Source organism: Geotrypetes seraphini, chromosome 15 (genome assembly GCF_902459505.1).
Source record: "Geotrypetes seraphini chromosome 15, aGeoSer1.1, whole genome shotgun sequence".
In the NCBI taxonomy this organism is placed as follows: Eukaryota; Metazoa; Chordata; class Amphibia; order Gymnophiona; family Dermophiidae; genus Geotrypetes; species Geotrypetes seraphini.
In genome coordinates, this window is record NC_047098.1 from 60,332,407 (window position 1) to 60,346,473 (window position 14,067).

At 41.0% G+C, this 14,067-nt stretch overlaps 1 protein-coding gene across 5 annotated transcripts in view; it reads right to left on the reverse strand.

Annotated features, from left to right (window-relative positions):
- The window catches only part of LOC117349097 (merlin-like), a 71,122-nt gene that overhangs the window by 39,183 nt on the left and 17,872 nt on the right, over window positions 1–14,067 (reverse strand). For all 5 annotated transcript variants that reach the window (XM_033922097.1, XM_033922098.1, XM_033922096.1 and 2 more), the window contains exon 6: window positions 912–995. In XM_033922097.1, the coding sequence (XP_033777988.1) occupies window positions 912–995 (84 nt within the window). The remainder of the gene's footprint in view (window positions 1–911; window positions 996–14,067) is intronic.

The window sequence follows — 14,067 nt, forward strand, 5'->3', positions numbered from 1 at the left end:
CAGTGCATGCACCTAGATCTCATGCATATTCATTGGGGAAATCCTGAAAACCCGACTGGATTCTGGCCCTCGAGGACTGGAGTTGCCCATGTCTGGTCTAGAGCAGGGGTAGGGAACTCCGGTCCTCGAGAGCCGTATTCCAGTTGGGTTTTCAGGATTTCCCCAATGAATATGCATTGAAAGCAGTGCATGCACCTAGATCTCATGCATATTCATTGGGGAAATCCTGAAAACCCGACTGGATTCTGGCCCTCGAGGACTGGAGTTGCCCATGTCTGGTCTAGAGCAGGGGTAGGGAACTCCGGTCCTCGAGAGCCGTATTCCAGTTGGGTTTTCAGGATTTCCCCAATGAATATGCATTGAAAGCAGTGCATGCAAATAGATCTCATGCATATTCATTGGGGAAATCCTGAAAACCTGACTGGAATACGGCTCTCGAGGACCGGAGTTCCCTACCCCTGCAGTAAGGGCTCCTGCATTATCTGTGCAGTAACAAGTTAGCTCATGATAATGTAAATGCATAAACTGGTTAGCACAGGAATGCCCACTTTTTAAATAATGACTTGTGTATTTAGGAAAATCAATTACTCCATCCCCTTTCAACCTCTTTTGTAGGCTATTGTATTAAGGAGATCAAACATTCCTCTAAAATAAAAAAAAACTTGCTATGTATAAAGGCAATAATGCAAAACTATACAAGGTGTTTCTGTGTTGTGTCTATTGAGTGCTGTACCAGTGGGTAAATCACATCTATAATGCAAGGGGAAGATATGTTACGTATTTCAAATATTCACAGTTCTTTTCCTTTCTTTGTTCTTTAAAATCAGTAGAATGCTGTATTTAATCTCTAGTTTTCACCTTTTGCTTATCGCAGCCCTCTTGAATGCTTTTGCTGTCCTTGTACCACTCACCTTGGCTTGAACAGCGTAGGATGCCAGTAAAACTGAAGCCTCAGGGGAGCAGTAGATTTCTTCATCCAGGATCTGTTTCTTAACCTGGTACATGAAACAACTGAATTACATAAAACAAAGAACAGGTTCCTGCAACAACATTTGTAATTAAATGTCTCTCTGATAACCTGACCTTGTTGTTCATTGATACTGAGTCCTCTAGGAGTCATCAGGCTCCAGAGATTTGTCCCTATTCAGCAGCCAGTTTTCAAATGTTTGAAAGTAGGTGCAAAGTCCGTAGGCATGTCCCTTTTGAAAATTGCCTAGGGAAAGTGTATTTGCAAAAGACTGCACCCGATTTTCCTGTGGCTACTTTGTCTCTGTAGAAAACAAAAAAGTCCACCCAAGGAACTCCACAAAGAGACAGAAATCACGTCACTCCCCTGCTAATCAAATCTCATTGGCTCCCAATAAGTCATCGCATTACGTTTAAATTATTACTCTTAGTTTTTAAAACCATAAATTTTAGTGAGCCACAATTTGTTAATAGATGGCTGATCCCCTATAATACTACTCGACCGCTTCGTTCTTCCTCTTCTAACCTCCTTTCGGTCCCCTCACTGAAGATTATTGGTACTAGGCGTAATGACATGTTCTCCATTATGGCCCCTCAATCTTGGAATCTACTACCTCAATATATCAGAGATTTAAAAGATCTTACCGTATTCAAAAAAACACTAAAAACATTTTTTTTCAAAGATGCCTATGATTCTTAAGATTATATCTCCTTCTCATCTTTCCGGCATGCTTTTATTTCCCTTCCTCTTGTTTTTCCCATTGTTGTAATTCTTTCGTCTCTGCTCAAACATTGTAACTTCTCCCCTACCTATCCTCATATGTATGTTTCCTTGTATGTTTTTTTTTTTTTTTTTTTTGTCCTAAACTAATATTTTTTTTTTCTTTTTATCATGTATGTATTATTGTATGTTAATTTTTGTTTTTAAAAGTACAACATAAGTTAATTTATACATTACTACCTATGTTTTAATTATATGTTTAGTTGTATTGTACATCGCCTAGTAATTTAAAATAGGCGATTCATTAAGTATAAATAAACTTGAAACTTGAAACTTGAAACGAAATCTTTATTTGAATGAGGTACAGATTAATACCAAAATAAAACACAGTAAAAGATTTGTGGGAGAGACCTGATACGGGCCGTGTTTCGGTCATAAAAGACCTTCTTCCGGGGTCCTCTCTGTCAATTAGAAGGCATCGCTTTGATCATCAACGCTAAACCTTACATAGTATCTTGTTTTGCTCATTTTGCAATCTTTAACTTGTGGTTTGTAGCAGTATCGGACCCCGGAAGAAGGTCTTTTATGACCGAAACACGAACCATGTTGGGTCTATAGCACAAATCTTTTACTGTGTTTTATATTGTGTCTTATTTTGATATTATTCTGCACCTCGTTCAAATAAAGTTTCAGGTTTATTAAAATTTTTGATGTATCACAATATCATAAATTCAAAGCGATTTGCAATTAAAAACAGGGTCTCAGTTACTAACTACAACAAGCACACAAACATGACAGACTTATACATAGGGGAAGTGGGGAGAACTACAATAAGCATAGTAAAGGAAAGGTAAGTACAATGGGGAGGGGTAAGAATTTAAAAAGTGTAATAAAAAATAGATTAAAAAATATATAAAAAGTAAAAGAAAATTTTAAAAATTTTTATTTATTTATTTTTAGATTTCTTGATGCCTGGGACAAAGGAGGTGAAAGTTTCAAATTTATTCTTAATTTGGTATATCGACCATCACATGTATCTGGCCGGTTTACAGTATTAAAAATTTAATATATCTTTAAAAAAATAAAATAAAAATTGGGCAGGTTGAGGTTAAGACAAGGACAAAATTTAAAGGGGGCAAAGGGGGAGGTGTCAAAAAAGAGAATCTGGCAATTATGTCTCAAAGGCATCCTTATACAACCAGCATTTTAACAGTCTTATAAATTTATCTAACGATTTTTCTTCCTTAATGAGTGCTGGTAAAGAGTTCCATAGTTCATCAAGATCATCAGTTCCACAGTTCCTTTGTTTTTGCTCTACTTTGTGTCTCTAAAATGAGATGTGGAGCTCATTCCCTGACTCAACCGTGCACCAAGCTCACCTATTTTTTGCTTAGGTTTGTACCTACATTTAATAAGGAAAAGATTTGTCCAGTTTCAAACAGTCAACTTCGAGTAAATGGATTTTGAAAATTGCTTTCTCCTTGTATTATAATTTCAAAGAGATCCAAAGCTTCTCATTTAACTGGTAGCTCAGCACAGATTAAAGAATCTATTTAGTTTGATCTAGTCTCTCCTTTAATGCTACACCAAAATATAAACATGTGTCTCTCTTTTGCCCTCTAGAGAACACATTTGTCACCGAGTTGCTCCAAAAATATATCTTTTTCCCATGAGATCCACAGGCTTAACAGCCTTTTAGAAGCTTTTGCATTTTTCAGTCCTTTTCAGGTTACAAAAGAAGGTAATGTGATCCTAGTCAGTGGATTTTCTTTGGATAGCACTCAGTCATTTTTCAAATAGAAAGGACTCTTAATGAAACACATCACAATCAGAGATTACATCACAATTACTGTTTGGAGATGACCTGAAACTCTACAGTTCAGTGACCAGCAATTAGTGGAACAACTTTACGTAGTGAAATTTTTTTTCACATGACATCAAGATGACTTTTGGACTGAACAAATGTACTGAGATAACTGTCCTTAGGGGAAAGGTATGCAAAACTGAAAACATCTCTCTGAGCAATGATTGTGAGATAAAGGAACTTGAATAGGAAGATGTATAAATATCTAGGAGTGGAGGAAGGAATAACTACCAAGCAGAAATCACTAAGAGAAAAAAAAAATCCAATAAAGAATATTATAGGAGACTAAAAAACTGATATTAAAGAGTGCATTAACATCACAGAATAAAATTCAGGGCAGGCTATGAATCAACGGGCATTCCCTTCACTCTCATATAGCTTTAGTATCATAGACTGGCCTCTTTAAGACCTTGAAAAATTAGAAGTGCAAACAAGAAAACTACTCCATGCTTACAAGATCATCTCTAAGAATTTGCCCCTGACACATACTGTACATATATTTAATTCAATAAATGTAGATGCATACTAGGTGATATTTCTATAAACTTGACACCAATATTTAAGCACCAAATATGCATGTAAATGACCAGAACACTAGATAACGGTGTGTATGTGCCCTTACATGAGCATATACAGTATATCAATATTTCAGCTACAGTTTGTGCTATTCTATACCTACATGCATATCATTGATAAGAACATAAGAACATAAGAAGTTGCCTCCGCTGAGTCAGACCAGAGGTCCATCCTGCCCAGCGGTCCGCTCTCGCAGCGGCCATCAGGCCTAATTGCCTGAACAGTGTCCCTGACTAATTTTGTAACTGCCTCTAATCCTCTACTCCTATCCCTATAACCTACCTCTACTCCTATCTGTACCCCTCAATCCCTTTGTCCTCTAGGAACCTATCCAAACCTTCTTTGAAGCCCTGTAAGGTGCTTCTGCTTATCACATCCTCCGGTAGCGCGTTCCATGTGTCCACCACCCTCTGAGTGAAAAAGAACTTCCTGGCGTTTGTTCTAAACCTTCCCCCTTTCAATTTTTCTGAGTGCCCCCTTGTACTTGTGGTTCCCCGTAATTTGAAAAATCTGTCCCTATCTACTCTTTCTATGCCCTTCATGATCTTGAAGGTTTCTATCATGTCTCCTCTAAGTCTCCGCTTTTCCAGGAAGAAAAGCCCCAGCTTTTTCAGTCTGTCAGTATATGAGAGGTCCTCCATGCCCGTTATTAGCTTAGTTGCTCTTTTCTGGACTCTCTCAAGTACCGCCATGTCTTTTTTGAGGTACGGCGACCAGTACTGGACACAGTACTCCAGGTGCGGGCGCACCATTGCACGATACAGTGGCAGGATGACTTCCTTCGGCCTGATAGTGTGCAGTTTGCAGCTGAGTGTACATACGATGGAGTATGGGCAGAGCATGAATGAGACATAACCTTACGTAGGCAGCTTATAAGATATGTGTGTATCTCCAGAATCTGAGTGAACATTTGCACCAGCGAACATGCCAAGTTTTGCGGCCCCCTTTTATAAAGGAAAGCCGATGCCTTCTAGGTGCCTAATTATAGGTGTCCCTTTATGTGTCCGATTTGTCATCTCGCCAGGGCCGTCTTTTCCAGACTACTTAGGAACCTTTCTGGACTACTTTGACCCCTCTGGCTCATAGCCGGATACTTAATTGAGCTTTGTTTGTACCGTAATTATCTTTTTGTTCCTTTCATGTATAACTCGCTATTTTGATTCTTTGTTTCTTTGTGTTTAGAAGGAGGACCCAGGGGTGGGAATGGGGGGGGATGTTTTGGTTGGGGTTTGGGGGGGGAGGTTTTTTGGGGGATATTTCAAACTTTTGAGCTGGTTTTGTACTTCTTGTGTTATTCTGTAGTTTTCTGGATTGCTCAATAAAATATATTTGACCATAGGTGTCCCTTTATAGAATTGCATTCCAAAATTCTATTAAGGGCTACCAATTTTTAGGCACCAAGAAGACACTTATTTGGAGTCTATTCTATAAAGGAAAAGAAGCACCTCCATTCCTATATAGAAAACTAGAGTAGCAGAGCAAATATATACAAACTGCCCAATGTTCAAAAGGTTTTAACCAGACGGATGATATTCAGCTGCACTTAACCAGTTAGTGCTACTGAATATCACGGCTTACTGGCCATTCCCCAGACAAACTGATCCTCCGTATATAAAATCTATGGTTCTTTAACACAAAACCCACTGTTCTCTTGTATAATATATATATATATATATATTGTAGGGTTTATGTTTTTTCTAGACTAAAACACCCCAAGTGTTCACGGCTATGAGTTTGGAAATAATCCTACCCAGAGAACTTATTGTGAACTATCACTGGTCTTAATTGCCTTTCTTTTGACACTCCTTTTTTTGAATTTTATTTTTTGAATTTTTTAGTCTTTTTCTTCTTGTGTTACTTTAACTAATGCTTAAAGTGATAGAAATCTGTCAGCTGCCACTCAAAACAGTACTGCTGTTTTCAATTCATGACTCATGGTTATTTATCAAAGCTTGCTTATTATATAGAGCTTATAATACTTAGCTTATACCGAACTGCTGTGACGATGGTGCTGGCAGTTCTTAACTATATTGGAAAGCTGTAAAAAAAAAAAAAAAACGGCTCAGCTGATATTCACAGATCGTAGCTGGGTCACTGGAGCTTTAATTTCGCTCATAGTTCTTTGTGGTCTTGCGCTCAACGGAGCATCTCCATTTCAATCTGTTAAGAGCTTCATCAGGAGATTTACTGTAGTTAGATCTTATTTCCTTTTAGCAATCATAGCGATAAACAGCTGCATTCTTATAGAATGAATCCTCTGATGAGGGACGCGTCTTCCTCGCTAGTAATAAAGAAAACATTTTTTGGCTAGATTAGGGGTAGGCCAGTGACACAGCATGGGAAGAGCGCCTACTTAGCCAATTAGGGCCGGATACTCAAAAAAGGTGGCAAAAGTTAGGCGCCTAAACTTAAGTGTTTTAATTGGTTTTAAGTGGCATGATAATTGGTCATGCCATTAAAAACCAATTTAAAATTGATTTTTAAAAAAAATTAGGTGCCGCTAGGCAACCTCTGGGACTAGCGCCTGAGTTCTAGTGATGCCAAAGCTCAGAAGTAGGTGTGTTTAGGGGGGCGGCACCGACCTATGGCCTCACTAGGCGCTGCAGGCCATGATTCTATAAGGACCCGAGGCACCAGAAATGTACATTTTCAGCACCTAGGGGCCATGTTAGCACGACTCTGTAAGCGGCGCCTGTCCATGATTAACAAGTGGTAGGCGCCACGTTTTACAGAATCAGCCCCATAGTGGTTATTTTGAGTCCGCTAACTGGCTATCACCCAAGGTCAGATCAGCAAAACTTATGACCCTAGTACCTTTATGTGTTAAAATTGCCTGGTCACTGGTCTGAATATCATCTGGTGCCCAGTTAATTTCTAGGTGGCCTGGACGAGATGTCAGAAGGGAGTCGAGGCTAGCGCGAGCAGCAGGTGGAAGATGCTGCTCATGTCAGTGAACATATTGAGAGGCGGGGGCAGGCAGGGGCGCAGCAGGAAGGGGCGATCAAGTGAGGAGGTGCATGGCATAGTGGGGAAGAGTGAGGGGGGGGGACAGCACAGCGATGCCAGGCATAACTGCCCTGGGCACCAACCTTTCCAGCTACGTCACTGTTACCACTAATATTTAGCGGGAGATAGCCAGCTATCTGAACTGAATATTCGCAGTTAGCAACTGGCTAGTTTGTACGAATTTGGTCAACTAGCCGCAAATATTCAATGCTGCCTGGCTAAGTTTAACAGGCAATTCGGACTGCATAAATAGCAGTTTATGTTTATATTTATTTAAGATTTGATCTATCGCTCCTGCGGTTTACAATGTATCAAACTAAAATGAAATTAGGTACTTGAGAAAAATTACCCTATCTGTCCTGAAGGCTCACAATCTAGCTAAAGTACCTGATAAACTAAAAATAAGTAGTAACAACATATAATACATTTCCAAGATCAAAAATCAAAGAGAGAGAAAATAGAAATAATGAAAGAAGATGAAAAAAATTCAGTTCTATCTTTTCCCACTATGAAATGGATTTTCAATGACAGCGTGACATTGAGTAACAGGGTTGAGCGCCAGAGTCGGGCAGACAGCAAGCTGCCTGGTGCCAGCTGAAAATCAGTATCAAAGAGAATGTTTTAGGGGCGCATCAGAAGGTGGGATACATAACACTACGTCGGTTGTTCATTGGTAAAATATGTAATGTAATGTAATGTAATTTATTTCTTATATACCGCTACATCCGTTAGGTTCTAAGCGGTTTGAAGAAAATATACATTAAGATTATAAATGAGAAGTAAGAAGGTACTTAAAAAATTCCCTTACTGTCCCGAAGGCTCACAATCTAACTAAAGTACCTGGAAATTAATAAAGAAGAGAAAATAAAGATGGTTGAAAAAAGAAAAATTCTATGTGAACTTATAGGATGGAAATTAAACTGACAGTGAAGAACTGTATGAAAAATACATATGGAATGCAGTTAGAGAGGGTGGGTTACAATCTATTTATGGTATTTGTTTAATTGGAAGGTGTTAAGGTGGGTAATTTGGGGGAAGGTTATCTGAAGGTAGGTGAATCTTCTGGAGGTAAAAGAGGAGGGGTTAAGATATTTGGATGAATTTTTTGAAAATTTTTGAAAAAAAAAAAAAAAAAAATAGAGCACTATGTCAGATATTTATTCTCTGTGTATGATTCTGGAGACCACACCTTCAAAAAGGTTTTTAAAAAGGATGTAACATAGTAGATGACGGCAGATAAAGACCCGAATGGTCCATCCAGTCTTAGCTATTCTGGGCAAGAATCCAAAGCTCTACTCGGTACTGTGCTTGGGTTCCAACTGCCAAAATCTCCGTCAAAACCTACTCCAGCCCATCTACACCCTCCCAGCCATTGAAGCCCTCTCCAGCCCATCCTCCCCCAAACGGCCATATACAGACACACAGACTGTGCAAGTAAGAGGGGGGTGTGAGGTGAACCTCCCCAGGCACCATTTTAGTGGGGAGGCCCCCTCCCCTACTTTTCCCACCCTTCCTTTCCCCCTGTAGCTCTACCTCTTCACACTGGCGCAAGCAGCAGCTCCAACCTGCTTCTCGTTGGCCTCAACTCTCCTTCTGACGTCACGTCCTGGTCACGGGACCAGGAAGTGACATCAGCAAATGAGCTGAGGCTGGCACGGGCAACAAGCTGGAAAGGCTGCTTGCACCAGGGAAGTTAAAGAGGGAAAGAGTGTGCTCATGGCGGAGGGGCGGAACAACGGTGAGAGGCAGAGAAGAGGGTGGGGGTTGCCACTGCTCCGGACACCTCCCACCCTTGCTAGGCCACTGATTGTACCTGAGTTGATAGGCATTGTTCTAGGGGCCTATGTTATTAAAGCACATAGACACCTTTCTACAATAGGTGAGTTTTCAGAAATCTTTATGAGATCGGGCTGTTATCCAATTATCTCTGACACACATAGGTCTGTACAACCTTCATTACTGCTATTTCCTTTCAGACATATATACAGGATATTTACACATGGCTTTGGCGATGGATGAGCCGTTATGGATTGTCCTGCTATCAATTATTGTATTTCTCTGTGATTTTTATTATTTTATTTTAAACTGCCTACAAGGTCCAATTACTGGAGTATATCAAATGAAAACTAAACTTAACTGAACATCTATATGAAAATAGCTGGAGTGCAAATACGGTGGCTTGCTCACAGACTGCAAAAGAGTCCTCTAGTCTTTCACATGTTTTCCTAGATATGGATTGCAGGTGTGCCCTGCGAGTGCTTACAGATCAGGGACACAACAAGTTGCAATCTGTCCTTCCGTCTTGTTATCCTGCCCTGGAATGCGAGGAATTTGGAGAGCTACTTTTCTTCAGTTCAAGGCCAGCCAGGGCAGGTCTTGAAGGAAAGCGTGGCAACTTGCAACTAGAATGTCAGAGAAAACCAATAAGATACATTTCAAGGGCTCCAGGAAGCTGCGGCATCTACAATAAGAATGAAGGCCAGTGGAAGGCACCATAGGAAAAGTTTCTACTGAACCAAAAGGAGATCTTTTGAGCCCAAAGCAGGGGTCTCCAAACTTTTTGCCATGAGGGCCACATTGGGTGCTTCAACACTTTTCGGCAGGTTGTAGTTAAAAAACAAAAAAGAAGATAAATATCTCTAGATAGATGAGTTTTATTGAAAGCAGAAAATTTAATAAACTAATTATTGCATATTAATGACGACGAACACTAAGAGCAAATTCTCATACTTTCATCACAAATTATAATAAAATCATTAATGTGAATGATGGAACTATTTTTGTGTTTTTAAAATCTTATTAAACTGAGGTTCAAATTTTGAAACGCTAATTACAAGTAGCAATTTCAAATGTTCATCAGATAAGAACATAAGAATAGCCTTACTTGTTCAGATCAATGGTCCATCAAGCCCAGAAGCCCGTTCTCATCGTGGCCAATCCAGGTCACTAATACCTGGCCAAAACCCAAGGTGTAGCAATATTCCACGCTACCAATCCAGGGCAAGCAGTGGCTTTCCCTATGTCTTTCTCAATAACAGACTATGGACTTTTCCTCCAGGAACATGTCCAAACCTTTCTTAAAACCAGCTACGCTATCCGCTCTTACCATATCCTTTGGCAACGCGTTCCAGAGCTTAACTATTCTCTGAGTGAAAAAAATTTCCTCCTATTGGTTTTAAAAGTATTTCCATGTAACTTCATCGAGTGTCTCCTAGTCTTTGTAATTTTTGACGGAGTGAAAAATCGATCCACTTGTACCTGTTCTACTCCACTCAGAATTTTGTAGACTTCAATCATATCTCCCCTCAGCCATCTCTTTTCCAAGTTGAAGAGTCCTAACCGTTTTAGTCTTTCCTCATACAAGAGGAGTTCCATCCCCTTTACCATCTTGGTCGCTCTTCTTTGAACCTTTTCTAGCGCCACTTGAGATAAGGAGACCAGAATTGAACGCAATATTGCAAATGTTGTTGCAACCTGGAGCGATACAGGGGCATTATGACATTCTTAGTCTTGTTAACCCTCCCTTTTTAAATAATTCCCAGCATCCTGTTTTCTTTTTTGTCCGCCGCTGTGGAAGGTTTCATCGTATTGTCTACAATGATATCCAGATCCTTTTCTTGGGCGCTAACCCCCAAGGTGGACCCTAGCATCTGATAACTGTGAATCAGGTTATTCTTCCCAATGTGCAAATATGTGAATAAGTGAATATGCACCTTTAAATATAAATTTATGCAATTACAAATTGAGTATTATACTGCACCATTGCAAGTATTCTTAAGGACAATTATCCGTAAAGACTAGTAACAAAATTTCAGATTCAATTTAAAGATTAGTCACAGCGCCAGAGCTGCCGCAAATTGACACTGTCGATCGAGGCTGAACAAGTACGAAGAAATACCGTGAAGTATACAATTACGATTCAATATTAAATAAAGTTGTGAATAATATTAATATTATCATAATATGGAATATCAATATATTTTGAACACAATTTTAATTAATGCATTTGAAATCTATCAGCACCCCGTGTTTGGGTTCTTTTGTGGATTCTCATCGGGAAATTAGTCCAATTGGCACATTTCTGCACAATTCTTCTGCGGGCTGGATAAAATCATTTCATGGGCCGGATGTGGCCCGTGGGTGGTACTTTGGAGACCCCTAGCCTAAAGGAAGAAGCCATCACGATCCTATGACTTTACAGGTTTTTTCTCACAAAGTTTGCAGAGGGAATCTAATCTAATCTAATCTAAACCTTAGGTTTGTATACCGCATCATCTCTACATTCGTAAAGCTCGACACAGTTAACAAGAGTTAGGGTAGAAAGGAACTCCATAAGAGTGAAAATTCAAGGGGGAAATATTAGATTACTTCTCTATCAACCTACTTATCATTTCTTTTGGCTAAGATCAAATAAAATCTGTGTCCTGGGTTGAGGACAGTCCCTTACATATTACCATAGTAACATTGTAAATGATGGCAGATAAAGACTTGTCTGGTCCAACCAGTCTGCTCACAAGACAGCCAGAGTTCTACCTGCAGTTCCATGCAGGTCACACTACTCTGTGCCTTGTTTAAAATGTGAAGGTCATTTTAATTTTGCTTTGATTCCATCCTCTGTAGGATTCTCTCTGTCTATATCTCACGAGCTACTCAGTGCTCAGCAGAGGTTAAGAAAGCAAATAGAATGTTAGGAATTATTAGGAAAAGAATAGTAAACAAAGATGGGAATGTTATAATGCCTTTGTATCGCTCCATGTTGTGACCACACCTTGAATACTGTGTGCAATTCTGGTCACCGCATCTCAAAGAGATTTAGAGGAATTCGAAAAGGGACAGAGAAGGGCAGTAAAAATGATAAAGGGGATGGGATGACTTTCCTATGAGGAAAGGCTAAAGCGGCTAGGGCTCTTCAGCTTAGAGAAGAGATGGTAGAGGGGAGATATAATAGAGGTCTATAAAATACCGAGTGGAGTGGAATGGGTAGACATGAATCGCTTGTTTACTCTTTCCAAAAATATTAGGATGAGGGGGCATACAATGAGGCTACTAAGAAGTACATTTAAAACAAATTGGAGAAAATATTTATTCACTCAAAATGGCACTGGAATTGGCCGGCGCCACATGTCGCTCAAACTAAGATGCCATTTTGAGAATCGCAGCCGGAAATGTAGGCCAAGGTTTTACAGACCTACATTACTGGCGCCTGTCTTCAAATTAGAATCGTGCTTAGCAATGCCGACCGTCAACCCTGCCCATAACCATATTTTGACATTCAGCGCCGGTAAACACCTGCGTAGACGTGATTTAGGAGCCTCTTTTTATAGGTGAATCGTGGTGCCTACTTGTTTATTTTTAATTGGTTTTTAATGGCGTGGTCAATTACTGCACCATTAATGGCCAATTAAAACACTTAGCTTAGGCGCTGTTCATCGTGTCACATCTGCGCATATCCACGCATGCTCAGAGGCCCTCTAAAACACAGACAAACCGCCAGGTTTTGGAAATCCATCTGGGCACCCGGACAGTCCTCTAAAAAGGATTATAGAGCAGGGCAAGAATTGAGTCGGAGGTCTGCATAAGAATGGCAGGCATCGGAGCCAACTTTTCAAAATGATGGGAGCGCTACACTCAACACTAGTTAATGCTCCCTGGTCAGAGTAATGGAGTCTGCTTAATATTGGCAGTGCTGAAGCATCCATAGCACCCAACAGAACAGGCACCTAGAGTTACAAGAGCCCAGGAGACCTTTGGTACGGCTGAAAGCCTTTGAACAGGAGGAAAGAGAGAGCAGCCCAGCAGCGTGCCTGATTTTAAGGCCAAATGGGATAGACACGTGGGATCTATTCACTGAGTTAGGTGGGGAAGGGTCATTGGGGTGGGCAGACTAGATGGGCCGTGGCCCTTATCTGCCGTCTATTTCTATGTTTCTATGTTTAATAGCAAAGCCTGAAATCCATCCCTGTCTACACCCTGAAGAGAAGCCAGATAAGGACAGAGCAGAGTGTCAAGGACTAACGATATCAATTGACTGCTCACAAGTCAGTGTTGAAAATAAAATAGGCTTCACCATGAAATATAGAGAAATCTTCTAAAGGCAGATTTATTTGTTTTTACAAGGCATTTGCCAATAAGCCCAGTGATGAAGGCAAAGACAGGTAAACATAAGGGGATAGAGGAAGGGAGGGCCCAGGGAAGGCTTGTTTGAACAAACAGCCTATTAACTTGCACCTGGAAACACAGAGTCTTGGCAGGCTTGATGGGCTGCGTGCTCTACAGGTGAAAGCAAGGGAGGAAGAGGCATGAAAACGTGGATTGTATCAGGGCCAAAGCCTGCAAGGAGGATGTTACTGGAGCACATGAGATGAATCCAAGTAGATTTAATCCCCTGGGGGGGGAGCCATAGGCAGCAGAATGGGGTTGGCCATAGGCACTGGTGTAGTAAGGAGGCCCTCATGGTGGGGGCACCAGCCCCTGTCCTCCTCTCCACCACCCTCCTTCCCTGCCCCACCCCCACCCCACTACCACACGTGCACGTCGCTTCCCTTCCCTCGTACCTTTTTAATGTTCAAGGCGTAAGCAGCAACCCCAACCTGCTGTTCACTCTGGCGTCGGCTCTTCTTCTTCGTGGACCCACACCTAGGAAGTGACATCAGAGGAAGAGCTGATGCTGGCTGGTTGGAGTTGCTGCTTGCATCGCAAGCATTAAAACGGTACGGGGGAAGGGAAGGGGCATGCATATGGGGCAGGAAGGTTCAGGGAAGGAGCGGATGGGGTGGAGGGCAGAGAAGAGGACAGGGGAGAATCGCCACCGCCCCGTGCGCCTCTCATCTTCCCTACGTCACTGGCCACAGGGGCCATAGCCCCATCAAAAGTTTCAGCCAAACCCAGCTCACTGACTACTGTGAACTCTGTGTAGGGCAGCAGTAGGAGGAAG